The sequence below is a fragment of the Triturus cristatus genome, chromosome 3_1, assembly GCF_964204655.1.
Source record: "Triturus cristatus chromosome 3_1, aTriCri1.1, whole genome shotgun sequence".
Taxonomy (NCBI): domain Eukaryota; kingdom Metazoa; phylum Chordata; class Amphibia; order Caudata; family Salamandridae; genus Triturus; species Triturus cristatus.
This window is the reverse complement of record NC_140583.1, coordinates 726310698-726324554: the sequence shown is the minus strand read 5'-3', so window position 1 is coordinate 726324554 and position 13857 is coordinate 726310698. Positions and strand designations below refer to the sequence as shown.

General features: G+C 46.7%; 1 protein-coding gene across 9 annotated transcripts in view; it reads right to left on the bottom strand.

Moving 5' to 3' along the window:
* The window catches only part of TMEM80 (transmembrane protein 80), a 298952-nt gene that overhangs the window by 79305 nt on the left and 205790 nt on the right, over nt 1–13857 (bottom strand). For all 9 annotated transcript variants that reach the window (XM_085644857.1, XM_085644861.1, XM_085644860.1 and 6 more), the window contains one exon: nt 1846–1862. In XM_085644857.1, the coding sequence (XP_085500983.1) occupies nt 1846–1851 (6 nt within the window). In that variant the 5' untranslated portion in view covers nt 1852–1862. The remainder of the gene's footprint in view (nt 1–1845; nt 1863–13857) is intronic.

Sequence of the window (13857 nt, the reverse complement as noted above, 5' to 3'; positions counted from 1 at the left end):
GCATCTTTTGCAATAGATATAGCTGCCCCTTTCAGTAAGTCCATTACTATTCCTTTCTGCAGCCTGGGAGTGGAAAGTTCTAGAGCACTTAGGATTTTAAACCTATTAGAGCTTGATGGAAAACCTTTTGCCACTCACCTGTCTGCACTTAGCAAGACCGCTGAGCTCCTTTTGTCTTAGTAAAGATCAACTCTGTCACGCACGACATGAAAACACTTCCAATAGAGACTTAAAACAAAGAAAAAAAAACAGTGTCCTCCCAACTACACACCCTACGCTGTGAAGCTTGCTATCTGTATGGGTAAGCGCTTCAGCGCCCAGCATTGGGGTAGTAGGCGCTATACAAATGCTACAATATATACCGTGTGCCCATGCAACTACCACAATAAAGGAATCATGGTCCATTGATTTTTGTCTCTGTGGCCCTTTGGTTAGGCGGTTCCTGTACCACTACAATATCTGACGAAGGCGCTTCGTTTAGTAGTCTGTTTCCCACGGGAAACATTGCTATATGTACCAATATTCCGTGTTAAATCTTACAATGGATAGGTCCTGCCCCGTGCCCCTCGTTGGTCAGAGGGAGCGACAGCGGGTACTATGGGCGTATATTAATTATGACAGTATTTTGGACATCTTTTTAATTATAAGCACATAGTTCAATCTACTGTTTGTTCGAAGACGTTGGAAGGGCGCCCACATATTTATAACAGCATCTGATATTACATGTTATTTATTAATGTTTTCAATGGTACATATTGAGGCTATCCTTATAACGCCTACACGCGGAATCAACATATTCAATCCTTCTTCCATTGATTCGGTAAATAAGCACACTACCCGAACCCCTGCCATCGCCGGCCCCTTATAACCCCCCCATTGCCAAGGCGCCAACCCGGCCAGATTATCCAGCCAAACCTGACCAACCCCAACCCAGCCAAACCACCCTAAAAATTTTAGGCTAAAATTAAAAAACGTACCTGACCGGTGACCGCCTCTTCTCCTGGCCCGCGTTGGCACCTCTCTGCCCCTTCAAACGGTCCGGAACACCACGTCCACGTGACGCAACTGTGACTGGCAACCCGGCCCTCAGCCAATCCTGGCACTGCAGCAGCGCCAGGATTGGCTGACGGCACAGCCTACTCCTCGCCCGCCGCCTGCCCATTAGGAGACCGAGGGGCTCCTAATGAGCATGCGCAAGGCAGCAAAAACACAAGTACGCATGACTGGGCACGGAGTAAAAATTAAGCTCCATGCCCACTCATGCGCACTTGTGCTGCCTTTCCCAAATGCGTCTGACAATGATGTCAGTCAACATGACGCCGGACCGCCCACGGTCCGACGTCATGCTGACTGACATTCACAGAGGAGGGAGCTGCGGGCGTGAGGCGCGGGCGGGGGGGCTACGCCCCCACGCCCCAATGGACGCACCGCGCCTGTTGGGATCTCTTTATCGGAGATCTTTTGATCTGTAATGACTGTCAGGTGAATGCATTAGAGGGAACTGTGTGAGAAGGGTGGGATGTGCCTAAAATAGACTAAGGTACCCAGAAGAATGTTTTTATGGGGTGAAAGTACCTTGACCAAGTAAAAGCAGTGGTCCTATACTCCAGTAGCAATGTACCTTGATAGCTACAGATCATAGTGATACAGCAACCCCACCGTATTACCCCACCGTTTGATGCAATTAGGTTTATGAGTAAAAGACATCTCGCAAAACAAGGTTAATGAGACTAACTAAACCAGATTACTAAAAATAAACCAATGTGTTCACAATAAGACATTTGACTGAAAATTGGGAAAGTCGCTGCTAACCCATGTGCAAAAAAGAACCAACCAAAAGGATACAACCATAGAAGCTCTTCCTGTCAAAAGGGAAAAAGCAAAAAGTTAAAAATGTATAACACAGTAAGACACATCTTACAAAACAGAATGCCATAAGGTAAACGTGTAAATATTGGAAAGAACTGCATACATCTTGGATGTAGTCAACAAATGTGGGCCCTTCCATGGTCAGTGGTGAGAGTGGCTTAAGGAACTCAAGTCAGCACAGTGTACAACAGTGCACATGAATATTTAAGCAAGCAAAGTTTACATACATGGTAAATCACACTATAAAATGTATTATATAATCCAAATATTTTTAGAGGTACTTATATTTTACACTTTGGTGCGGACAAAATGGGGGGTCCCGAAACATGTTTTCCCCATGAATTTTCCCACCCGGATTCTGAACACGACTACAGCCCGCACCTCTGAATGGAATTACACCAAATTTGGGAGAAAGCTAGGTGTTGGCCCAGAAAGCTCGTTTTTTGTAATTTGGTGCAAATCAGGTCAGTAGTTTTAGAGATATGTAAGGTTAAAAAATATAGATATCTGGGGAAGCGTATCCTTGCAGTGGACTTGCAGATTCGACTAAAATTTGACTGGCTACCAACACTTTAACCAGGAAGTGTTGGCAGCCATCTTGGGACTCAGCTTGAAGCCGAGTCCCCCCAAAAATGTAAAAAACTAAAGAAAAGGGGGCAGAATAGGAATACTCTGACCCCCCTAGAATATGGAGGGCGGGTCCCACACGGACCCCACGGGGTGTTAAAGGCATTATTTTATTCAATTTTGCTGCAAATTCACAGGTGGACCTGTTGCAAAAATGGATCAAAAAACACGCACAGGCTACCATGCCACTTTTTCAGAAAGCCCCCCGGGTGGGCCTAATCAAGGAGGGAGGTGCATGGGGACCCCTTCTAGGATTTATTAAAACCCTGAGTATCACCACCAACCAAGGGTATTGCTAATAAATTATGAGGGGGCCCACACAGAGCCCCCCCCGGCCCAGAGACCGTCACCTCCCCGTAGCTACATATAGAGGACTGAAGGGGGATCTCTGACCCCCATGGACTGGAGACCACCACCTCACGGGGCTAAACTAAAATGCATAGGGGGGCCTCGCAGACACCAAGGTGCACCGGCGACCACTACCTGCCCGAAGCATAGCTTTAAAAAGAGGGAGAGGGCCGCGTGACACCCCTACCAGGCCATATACGGGTGGCTTGTTGAACTGAAAGGGAGGGGGCCGTGGGGCCACCCCTCCTGGAGCCATAGATGGCCCTGGGGGTCACCACCCCCTAGGGCCGGCCCCTGCTATGGCTTGGCAGGAGCCTTACTGCTGCCGCCAAGGCATTTTGCTCTTGCTTGCTCAAAATGGAGCACAACTGCTCATACACACAGGGAGCTGCATGTTAGCAGCTCCCTATGTGTAAAAGCAATGCCTGCTCCGGAAGGAGGTAGGAAGCCGGCAGGGATGTCGGAACTTGAGGCACTCCTGTGGTCCCCAACATTTCTAAGTGGGTGCACTGGGTGGGATCAGGGCACCCACACTAGAGGCCGGGCCCCAAGGGATTGGTTCCCTGGGGGTTGAATTCAACCTGAGAGGGGGCCGTGCCACTCCCCTGTTCCCTTAATTTGAAATAAACTTGGAAAAAATGACTGGCCCCCGGGCTAAAATCGGCTTGGGGAGGGGGGGCCACGCCGGCCCCCCCATTAAAAAAGGCCTGACCTTGGGGGATGGGGTCCGGGGCCATGCAGCCCCCCCGTAAAATATACAACAAATATGTGCCCTGCCCCCTTTCTCCAAAACTCTACAAGCGCGCTTCCTGGCGCACTGCTCGTTGGGGGATGAAGTCCCCTTGGATGCTGAGGGTTCTTGCGGGCCAGGAACCCCTTCTGTTACCTCCAGGAAGTCCCAGACAGTGGGACTGCTAAGAGGTCTTTTGTGGCCACGCCCCCTTTCTCCACCACTCTGCAAATGCACTTCCTCTTGCACTACTGGTTGGGGGATAAAGTCCCCCTGCCTCCTGAGGGTCCTTGGGAGCCAGAAACCCCTTCTATCACCTTCAGTAATTTCCACACAGGTGGACTGCTGAGAGGTTTCGGAGGCCCTTGCCACCTTTTTCCACCACCCTGCAAACATGCCTTCTGGTGCGCTACTAGTTACAGTGCAGACCGTTTGGTTCAGCCAGTTCACACACGCTGCTGTCCCTCACTTCACCGAAGTTTTGGGTGAGTTTGTATTTATTTAATTTCTTGTTGGCGGCTTAATTCGTATCCACAAAATGCTCATCGATTGGATTCCTCACATACCATCCAATCCAGGCTGGAAACCGGGCGCTTCTGCTCACATTTACTTAGACATCAAACGATTCCTTCGACACAGCGCGCTCACAATAGGTACGAGTAGTGCGGAGCAGGAATCGAAATCCGCAATACGTATTTTCATCAAGCATCAAGGATTACTCGCACTCCAGGAGATCTTTTGCCAAACTTGTTTAATCCAGTGTCTTAACAGCCAACACCGTCAAGCACTCTCAAACCAACGCGTTTCGACCAGATTGGTCTTGATCACGGTTAGCGGCGATCCATTCTTAGTGTCTATTTATACACAACTAACCTATCAACTCATTAGTATGCATTATGGGAAATGTGGTTTTACATTTAAAACATAGTGATATAGTGCACAGTGTGTGTCATTTTCGATACAATGTATTTGATCACTGTTCTTTCATAAAAGCATCAGTCTCTTGTTCTTTTATGTTTTTTTGGGCACAATGTCATTTTTATAATTGATTCATTCCATAAGGCTCAGTGTCTATTGAGTCAGACCATGATTTCATAATGACTCATCTGTCAGGAGAAGTGCGTGCGGGACCATGTCGAACGCTGCCGAGAGATCCAGCAGAGTTAATGCCGCCCTCCCGCCGGCGTCCAGACACTCCCGAATGGCCTCCAACACCTCCAATAGAACTGACTCAGTACTAAGCGATGCCCGGAACCCTGATTGAGATGGATGCAAGAGTGCCTCTCTTTCCACGAAGTCTGTAAGCTGTTTATTAACCACCTTCTCGCACACCTTGGCAAGAGCCGGAAGGAGGGAGATAGGCCAGTAATTCCCTGGACTAAGGGGATCTAAAGACTGATTTTTTAAGAAAGGCAGGATCTTAGCCTGCTTCCACACCCGTTGTAAAACAGCTTTGTAAAGGGACATATTAATAATGACATTTACTTCTATATTCATGCTCTCTGCCACTACTGCCAGAAGCCTGGCAGAACATGGATCCGAGGGTGAACCAGACTTGAGGTCCCTAAGAATTTTGAGAGATTCCAAAGGATCGACCGGTCTTAATACCGACAGTGAGTGAGCAGAATCAACAGGCCGAGTCTCCGGAAGTCCCCCATTACTGCCGTTGCAGGGTGTGAACGCCGAATGAATAATCCGAATCTTGTCCCTAAAGAAACATGAGAGAGTGTTACACCAGGCAGGTGAAGATGGAGTCACACTCTCTTGGGCCAAAGGGGATGTGAAGCTTTGCACGATGGCAAAAATGTATTTGGAGTTGGCCCTTTAGCCAATGTGTAATAGCTTCATAGTATGTTTTTTGCTTGTCTCTGAGCTTCAGCTTGGCTGCCGGGCAGTATCCACTCCTGCGCCAAGCCTGCTCAAGAATCTTGCATTCATGCTTCGCAGTTTTAAGGGTCGAGTTAAACCAGGGTTTAGAAAGAGATTCCCTAGCCAACCTGACGGGCCGATGTGGGGCCACAGTGTCCACTGCCCGAGACATCCAGCCAGTGAACCCCATCAAGCACTCCTCTAGCTCCCCTGTCAGAGTAGGTCTAGAAGTTTCCAGAGCCAGCTTAAATTTGAGTGGGTCAATTTTCCCAAAGGCTGGTTTACAGCAAGAGTGCGCCAATGACTCAGCATTAGACACTTCCCATGAAAAGTAGGATATAAAATTATCTGACCATGAAACCGGACAAGGATCCCTTAGAGCAATGGTACAAATAGGATCAAGTATGTGGCCGGCCTGATGAGTGGGAAGGCCGACATGCTGATCAAGTTGCGCCAGATGAAGTAAGTCCAACAGGTCATGCGCCTCCTTGGTGTCTGCTCGATCCAAATGGATATTAAAATCACCCAAAACCATATGGTGGGAAAATCTTACCGCCCTGAAGATTATAGTGTCCCCACAGGCCAAAAAAACCGAACCCACCGGGCCAGGGGGCCTATAGATCAAGGAGCCACCCAGCCACCCAGGGTAAAGTGTGCTGAGAAGCGGACGCTAAGATCAAGCGCCTCGCAGCCTCCCCAAGCAATAGTGTCCCCCAAGCGAAGATCCAACTTGTTCTTATAAATAATAGCCACACCGCCCCCTCTACCCCCCGGGTGGTCGGCTCTAGAGATCTTATAGCCCACTGGAATGGCAAAAGAGACAATCGGATCTGAAGTAGAGCCAAGCCAGGTCTCAGTTAAGAACAACAGATCAAGTGAGTTGTCCTACAGGAGGTCAAACACGTCAGCATTATGTTTCCTAAGCGAGCGAGCATTAATCATGGCTGCCAGAATAGGCGGGTCCTTGACCAATTGGCCAAGAGGGAGACCATTGATAACCAGAGAATCAAGCCCCCGTCCCAGTTTAAAACCGCACGCAGAACAAGCATCTTTCGGTCCCTCAGCCACATCCCAACTGCAAGCATGACAGCCCGTGGTGAGATCCAGAGCCCGTAGTGCGGCTCCCGAGTAGCTCCTTCTAAGCTCAGCCCCTGGGGGAATGCAGGCAGCATGGCTGGCGCTGGCCACCTCCGAGACGCTGACACGCGCAGCGGGCTTGCCTTCGGCATGCCTTTGGCGCGCCTGTGGTGCGCCCGCTGCGCGCGTCCGCTGCACATTCGTGCAGCGTGCATTTAAATATCCTCATGTGCCAAAGAACTAGAGCGCCAACTACCAAAATGGCGTCTCTCAGCGTCACCATGGGCAGCTAGGAAGTGGTCTTGACCCAACAACCCCAGCAAGCAACTTTAATGCAGGCGGTAGGGAACACAATGAAATATTAACAAAACATCCATTTTTTTAAATGCGGGTATGAGGGCTGTATGTTGTGCAAATGAGCAAATTAGCAGCAATGAAAGGAAGAGTGAACCGGCGAGTGGAGAACCCCTAAGGCACTCCGCTCCGTGCAGCGTGCGCTTAAATATCCCCGTGTGCCAAAGAACTTGAGCACCAACTACCAAAATGGTGTCTCTCAGCGGCACCACGGGCAGCCAGAAAGTGGTCTTGACCCAACAACCCCAGCAAGCAACTTTAATGCAGATATCACTACGTTTAAATGTATTCTAACTTAAAAAATACTTACTCTACTTAACTGCAGTACCCAAATGCATAATCTCTGCACCATAATCTATAATCCAGCCAAATTTCACGTAAAACAATTCAGCTGTTTTCGAGCTACGTCAAATACAATAGTTTTAGGAAAATGCATACGTGGAAAAAGCATTTTGGGACCCCCTTTTATCATTGCACCCTCTTAATGATTCATCACAAAAATGTACATCATCTCAAAATGTAGAAAATTATATGTCTGGAAAGTTTTGAGGTGATTTGTCAGATGGGTGGAAGTTCATTAGGGAGCTAATATCCAGGGAATTCCTATCTCTGGGAATACTAACTGTGACTACAGATGGTAATCATATGTAATGTGATTTTTTTCTTTTCATCTATTGTATTTGTAATGCGTTTGTTTATTGGTTTATATAATCATGTGACAATAAACGTGTTTTGTAATTGTTCATGTAGTAATTCTGAAACTTTACATATGCAGTCTAGTTTATTTTTTGGCTTCCTTGCCACTTCTAGTAGGATTGTGCTACATATGAAGCCTAAAGTGAATGATAGGCAATTATTGTTAATGTCATAAAAACTGAGATTATATATTTTTTTTTCGACCGAGGGGCAAGATGGCCGCCGTGAGGTTGTGGTGAGAAGACGCTCCAGTTCTCTCTCCCCGTTACACCTGATGGCTGTTGGATGAAGAATTTGCTCCATATACCTCTCCTATGGAGTTCACTGTTTGGATACAGGCAGGACTAACCAGCTTCTGGTCAAAATATCCTACGTCTAAAACCCAATTCACCCAGCTCGTCCTAAGACTAAGTAAGTGGGAAACCACGGTGCGGGGTCAATTGACGAGGATGCCGGCGCGATTGGTAAAAGCTCTCAAGGATAAGGAGAAAGATAAAACAATCCCGTATTACGACGTGTCAAAGACCCAGCGAGAAGATGAAAAAGGCAATAATACAGATCCGAAAAGAAGCAGTAGTGACCCACCTCCGGGAATACAACAGCGAGGGTCAGGTGCAATACGGAAAGCAATACCACCTCAAAAGATGAAGAAAAATGAAAAGACGATCAAACCTCGGGCGATGGAGAAAGCGGAGAATGCCGAGGCACAACAGAAAACAGACTCGACAGTAGCAGATAGCCTCGATCGAACCCGCTCCAGGCAAGTCCCGGAGCATCTCAGCAAAGATACATCCATAGGTGTATCTCAGGGCGAGAATAAGGGGAAAGACGCAACATTAAGGCAGTCTACCTTGATGGAAGTCTTCACAGCCAGGAAAAGTCCCCTTCTGCAGATTGAGCCGAACACCGAGCAAACCGTGACCACGAACGTCCTCGAGGACGCACCGGAGGCGTCTGCTGCTAGGCAACCACACGCTTCGACGGCAGCACTCGCCAGCAGCTACGGGGGCGGCGGCGGCAGAGAAGGCAGCGCAGGCGTTACAGGGTCTAAGGTACTACCACCTATATCCCCTAACGACAGTGAGCTGGAAGCAATAATGGGGCCTAAAAAGAGCTTAATACCAGATTCTAGTAAGTGCTCATCTGCACCTGGGGTATCTGGAAGTACGGATATGTTAGAGGCACTTATACAATTAGAAGCTGAGATGGGCAGGAAAAGGGGCAAGGAAGCAAATAACGACTCTAAACCAACAGGAAAAAACTCTATGTTGGTCACTGATATTAAAAATGTGGGCCCAGAGAAAAAAGAGGGAGCTTCAGCCGACGGGGAATGTTTTTTTTCACTGAATGAGGACACAGATATCTCCCAGTCAACTGATGACACCTCAGCAGAGGGGGAGTCAGATGGGGAAATAAGCTCTGATTCAAACTTCTCTATGAAAGAGGCTACACAGAAAAAGAGAAAGGCAAGGGGCAGAAGGTACGGCGGAAGACTTGAATCACCTACAGCAGAGGGGAAGAAGTTAGACTGGGACTATTCTGCAATGTCGCAGTCTTATGCGGAGGAGGGCAAGTCCCTAGATAAAACTCCCATTCCTGCACAGTACTTGGCTCCTTTTGACACGATCTGTGCTACACTTAAACAGATGCAAGGAGAAGCAAGGTCGGAAAGTCGGAGGGCTAGACAAGCCACAAAGAAAATCCACAATACCCTTAAGAAGGTCAATAAACTCTATGAAGGGGTTGCCCAGCGAGTGACTGAGGTAGAGGAGCGGACAGGAAAAATAGAGGATGACCTTGGGGGTCTGAAGGACTTTAAACAGGAACAAGAAAAACTGACTAGTGACTTGCAATGGAAGCTGGAAGACTTCGAAAACCGTCAGAGGCGGAATAACATTCGTATTTTGGGGGTGGCGGAAGGGAAAGAGGGGGACGACATTATGCACTTCGTGGTTAACTTGTTGAGAGGAGCTTTCCCTGAATCACAGTGGGAATGGGAAAGAGAGATCCAACGAGCCCACAGATTCCCATTCACTGTTAGAAAAAACCAAGGGGGCAAGGGCCAGGCAGGCCTACTCCCACTTCCAAGAGCCATTTTGGTATATGTTGGGAACTTCCTGCTCAGGGAGGAAATTATAAATAAGGCTAGACCTGATAAGAAAAGAACATATGAGGGAACCACATTCTTTGCTAGACCAGATTTTTGCCATGTAACGGTAGAAAGAAGATGGAGACTCAGACAGCTTATCAAACCTTTTCAGGCACTAGGGTCTGAGGCGTTCCTCTTATTTCCCGCAAGGCTAAAGGTGGTTTTCAAGGGCAGAATGAGTATCTTTCTTTCGGAGATTAAGGCGCAACCGTTTTTAGAAGAGATTAAATCACAGAAAGGGGGCTGAGAAATACAAAAAATGTTAAATGCTAAAGGCTGAAAGTCACTGGGCGAGATTTACAGGCTAGGAGAGGAAGACTTTGGATATAGGTATCTCCCAGATTGGTTTACTCTTACTAAGGAGATAGTACACACAAAAGATTAAATAGTTAGGTTAAAGACACATAGGTGGGGTATAGGTGGGGTATAGGACAAAGTGGGGGTCAGGTGTGGGGGGGAGAGTGAGGAGCGTTTCCCACGAGCTAGTGCGGTCACACATAGGTCCCTGGACCTATTTGCCAGTAAACGCAGGGAGGGGGGGAGGGGGGTGGAGGACAGAGGACAGAGGGTGGGGAGGGTGGAGTTAGGAGGGAAAAAGAGGGCTAAAAATGGGAAAAAAGGTGAGGTAGGGTTTAAGAAGCAACACAGGAGAGCACAATATTTGGCGCACGGAATTCATAGTGCACAACACAGATTTGTTATAAGGAGGAGTCTAAATGATAATCACAATCATCAGATACACTTTTCAAGTCACAACAGAACGATAGATAGAATAAGGTATGCATCGCTGGATAAAACTTATGATGGGTCTTAATGAGTTGTAGGATTGCTACCATTAATATCTGTGGACTCAACGACCCAGGTAAGAGGCTTAGGGTGGCAGCATTACTTAGGACACTTAAGCTGGATTTGGTTTGTCTTCAAGAAACCCATGTTGAAGCGTCTAAGGGTTATCTATTGGATCACCTAGGATTTGCGGTATTAGCAAATACAAAGCAAGGGACTAAGCACAGGGGAGTGGCGGTACTAGGAAGATCCACCGATGTGGAGGTGATAAGTAAAAAGGAAGATCAATGGGGGAGGTGGGTAATAGTCGAAATAAAATTCAAGGGGGAAAAATGTACTATAGTTTCCGTGTACGGTTCAACAGAAGACGATCCCGAACTCTTCCAATTTTTAGACATTGAGTTGGCATTATGGCCCGAACCAATTATATGCTGTGGCGATTTTAATATCCACGATCCCAGTAGTTCATTTTTACTCCCGGGAAGGACATATGCAGGGAGAAAAAAGAGAACCCATAAGGCACTCACAGATATGGTGTCGAATAACTCACTAAGGGACCCATGGACTAAGGCAAACCCAGGCAGTGATGGTAGTACCTATTATTCGGCCCCTCACAAGGTGCTTGTCAGACTAGATTACTTTTTGATCTCATCTTCCCTGATGCCAGAAGCGCAGATAGAAAAGCAACCTTGTATCGTCTCGGACCATAGTCCACTGATTTTGACGATTAGAATAGGGCAGATAAGGCGAAAGGATACGCAGTGGACATTTGACAGAGCCCTTCTGAAGGATGAAGGATACAGGGTTTACATGTCTGATTGGATTAAGGAGTACTGGGAAATTAATAAAGGCACGGCTCCGTCACGAATAGTATGGGATGCCTTTAAGGCCGGAGTAAGGGGCGAGACGATGAGCTATGTGTTCTCATCACAAAAAAAGACACGGCTGGAAATAAAGGAGGTTTACCAAAAGATATTAAGGGTAGAGGAGGAATTGGTTAGGGATATAAGAGACAATGTATCAATAGAAGCACATTTATTAAAACTAGTGGTCCTCAGGGCAGAGGCGACAGAATGCACTTCAAAAAAAGCAGTAGAGAACTACTTAACTAAGAGGGAAGCTGCTTATGAGCTAAGCGACAAGGTAGGCCATCTATTAGCAGTTCGCACTAGACAGAAATTAGCAGCATCAGATATTCAGGAGATCATGGATAGGAATGGAACTAGGGTCACTACATCAATCGAAGTGAGGGAAGTGTTCAGGAAATTTTACGAAGAACTATACACGAGGGACAGGGGAGTGTCTATAAGTGAGATTCAAAATTATCTTAGTACGACTATTCCTCCGGGTTTACATACGGAAGAAAAGTATAGATTGGAATCCCCCTTTAGCTTGGAGGAATTTCACATGGCACTAAATATGTTGCCATCGGGTAAAGCAGCCGGTCCTGACCAGCTCCCGGTCGAGTTTTACAAGGTATTTTATGAAGTTATTGGAATAGATATGTTTCAGGTTATGTTGGAAGCACAGACAGGGGATATGATCCCCGAGTCATGGGGGGAAGCAGATATCATTGTTATTTTAAAAAAAGGAAAAAATTCGCTACTCCCAGGGTCATACAGGCCTATTACATTGATGAACGCTGACACTAAAGTCTACTCTAAGATATTAGCAATAAAACTCGCAGAGGTAATAGAGGGTTTAGTAAGCCATACTCAGCATGGGTTTATTCCCGGTAAAGGCACCACACAACATATTAGACAGGTGATTACAGCTTTCGATGCGGCAGCTGGCCTGGGGGACCCTATTGCGGCGCTCTTTTTAGATGCTGAGAAGTCGTTCGATAGGGTCTCCTGGGAATATCTATGGCAAATATTAAAGTGGAATGGTTTCGGGAATAGCTTTATAACTGCAATGCAGACTTTGTACAAGAATCCATCAGGCAAGATAAGAGTTAATAGGGGTAAGTCAGCAGCAGTTAGTATTGGAAGAGGGACTAGACAGGGATGCCCATCTTCCCCATTATTATTTGCTCTTTACCTGGACCCATTGATAAGGAATATAGATAACAACGTAAGGATCCCTCCAATTAGGTTGAATGGAAATATGATGAAAACCCTTGCCTATGCCGACGATGTGGCCATTTTGACGCCCAACCCCAGCATGGCCATAGGAGAAATTGAGTCTGAAGCACAAAGATTTGGGCAGGTATCGGGGTATAGCTTAAATAGCTCTAAAACGCAAATAATATGTAACCATTATATTGTCTTCAGTGATCAAAGAGTCACCGACTCAGCGGTATATCTGGGGGTCGCAATTACAGCAGACTTGGAGTCACTAATACAGAAGAATCTGGCGCCCCTGATGCTAAAAGTTAAGACGGATTTGGATCGAATGAATAATTTGCACCTGACGTTAATGGGCTGCGTCAATGTTATAAAAATGCTAATACTGCCAAAATGTTTATATTTTTTTAGGACAATACCGCTATGGTTCGAGATGAAATGGTTTAAGGAGCTTGATAATATGTTAAATAGATTTATTTGGGCCCATGGCAAGACTCGTAGGGCATACCGCTTCATGTCTCTGCCTAGAGAGAGAGGAGGCTGGGGAGCCCCTGACTTCAGATTGTATTATTGGGCAGCTGCAATACAATATATGCGTGGGATAATAGGCGGGGGTGGCCTCGGCGGCAGAACACAAAATGATTCATCTAGAATATACGCCATAGTGTTGGGACCTGAGGTGGAGAATTCCTTTCTTAAATGTATTGATTTTGCATACTACAAAAGAACCAGGTTCAAGACAGTACAAGCAGCAATTAAGATTTGGAATGCAGTGCGGAAAAAATTTGGCCTGGGCAGATACAATAGATATACCAGACTGTATAAAAATGTCTCCTTCCCAAAGCAGATCTTTTGGGACGCTACGATGGCGGTTTGGATGGAGAAGGGGGTAGTACAGCTTGGAGATTTGAGGAACACGGAGGTGATGATCCAATTTAATGATTTAGTAAATATTTTTGGGTTAGACAGGAGGGATTTTTTTAAATTTTTGCAGTTAAGAAGTTTTCTGGGCGATAAACAGGGTGGAAGGAATGGGTTCGATAAGGTAGAAATATTGGAGAAAATAAGGTTAGGGGGGGACTGCTCTATTAGGAGCTTTTATGCGAATCTGCTAGTAGGTAAACCAGACGATATGGATAAGCAGATGGTAAAGTGGGCAGACAAGCTGGCAGGGGAGCCAAGTTGGTTTAAAGAGTCATTGGACCGAGGGCGTACTCTCCTCTGCTCAGCACCGTTGCAATCACAGCACTATAAAACCCTCTACTCGTTATATTTTACTCCAGCAA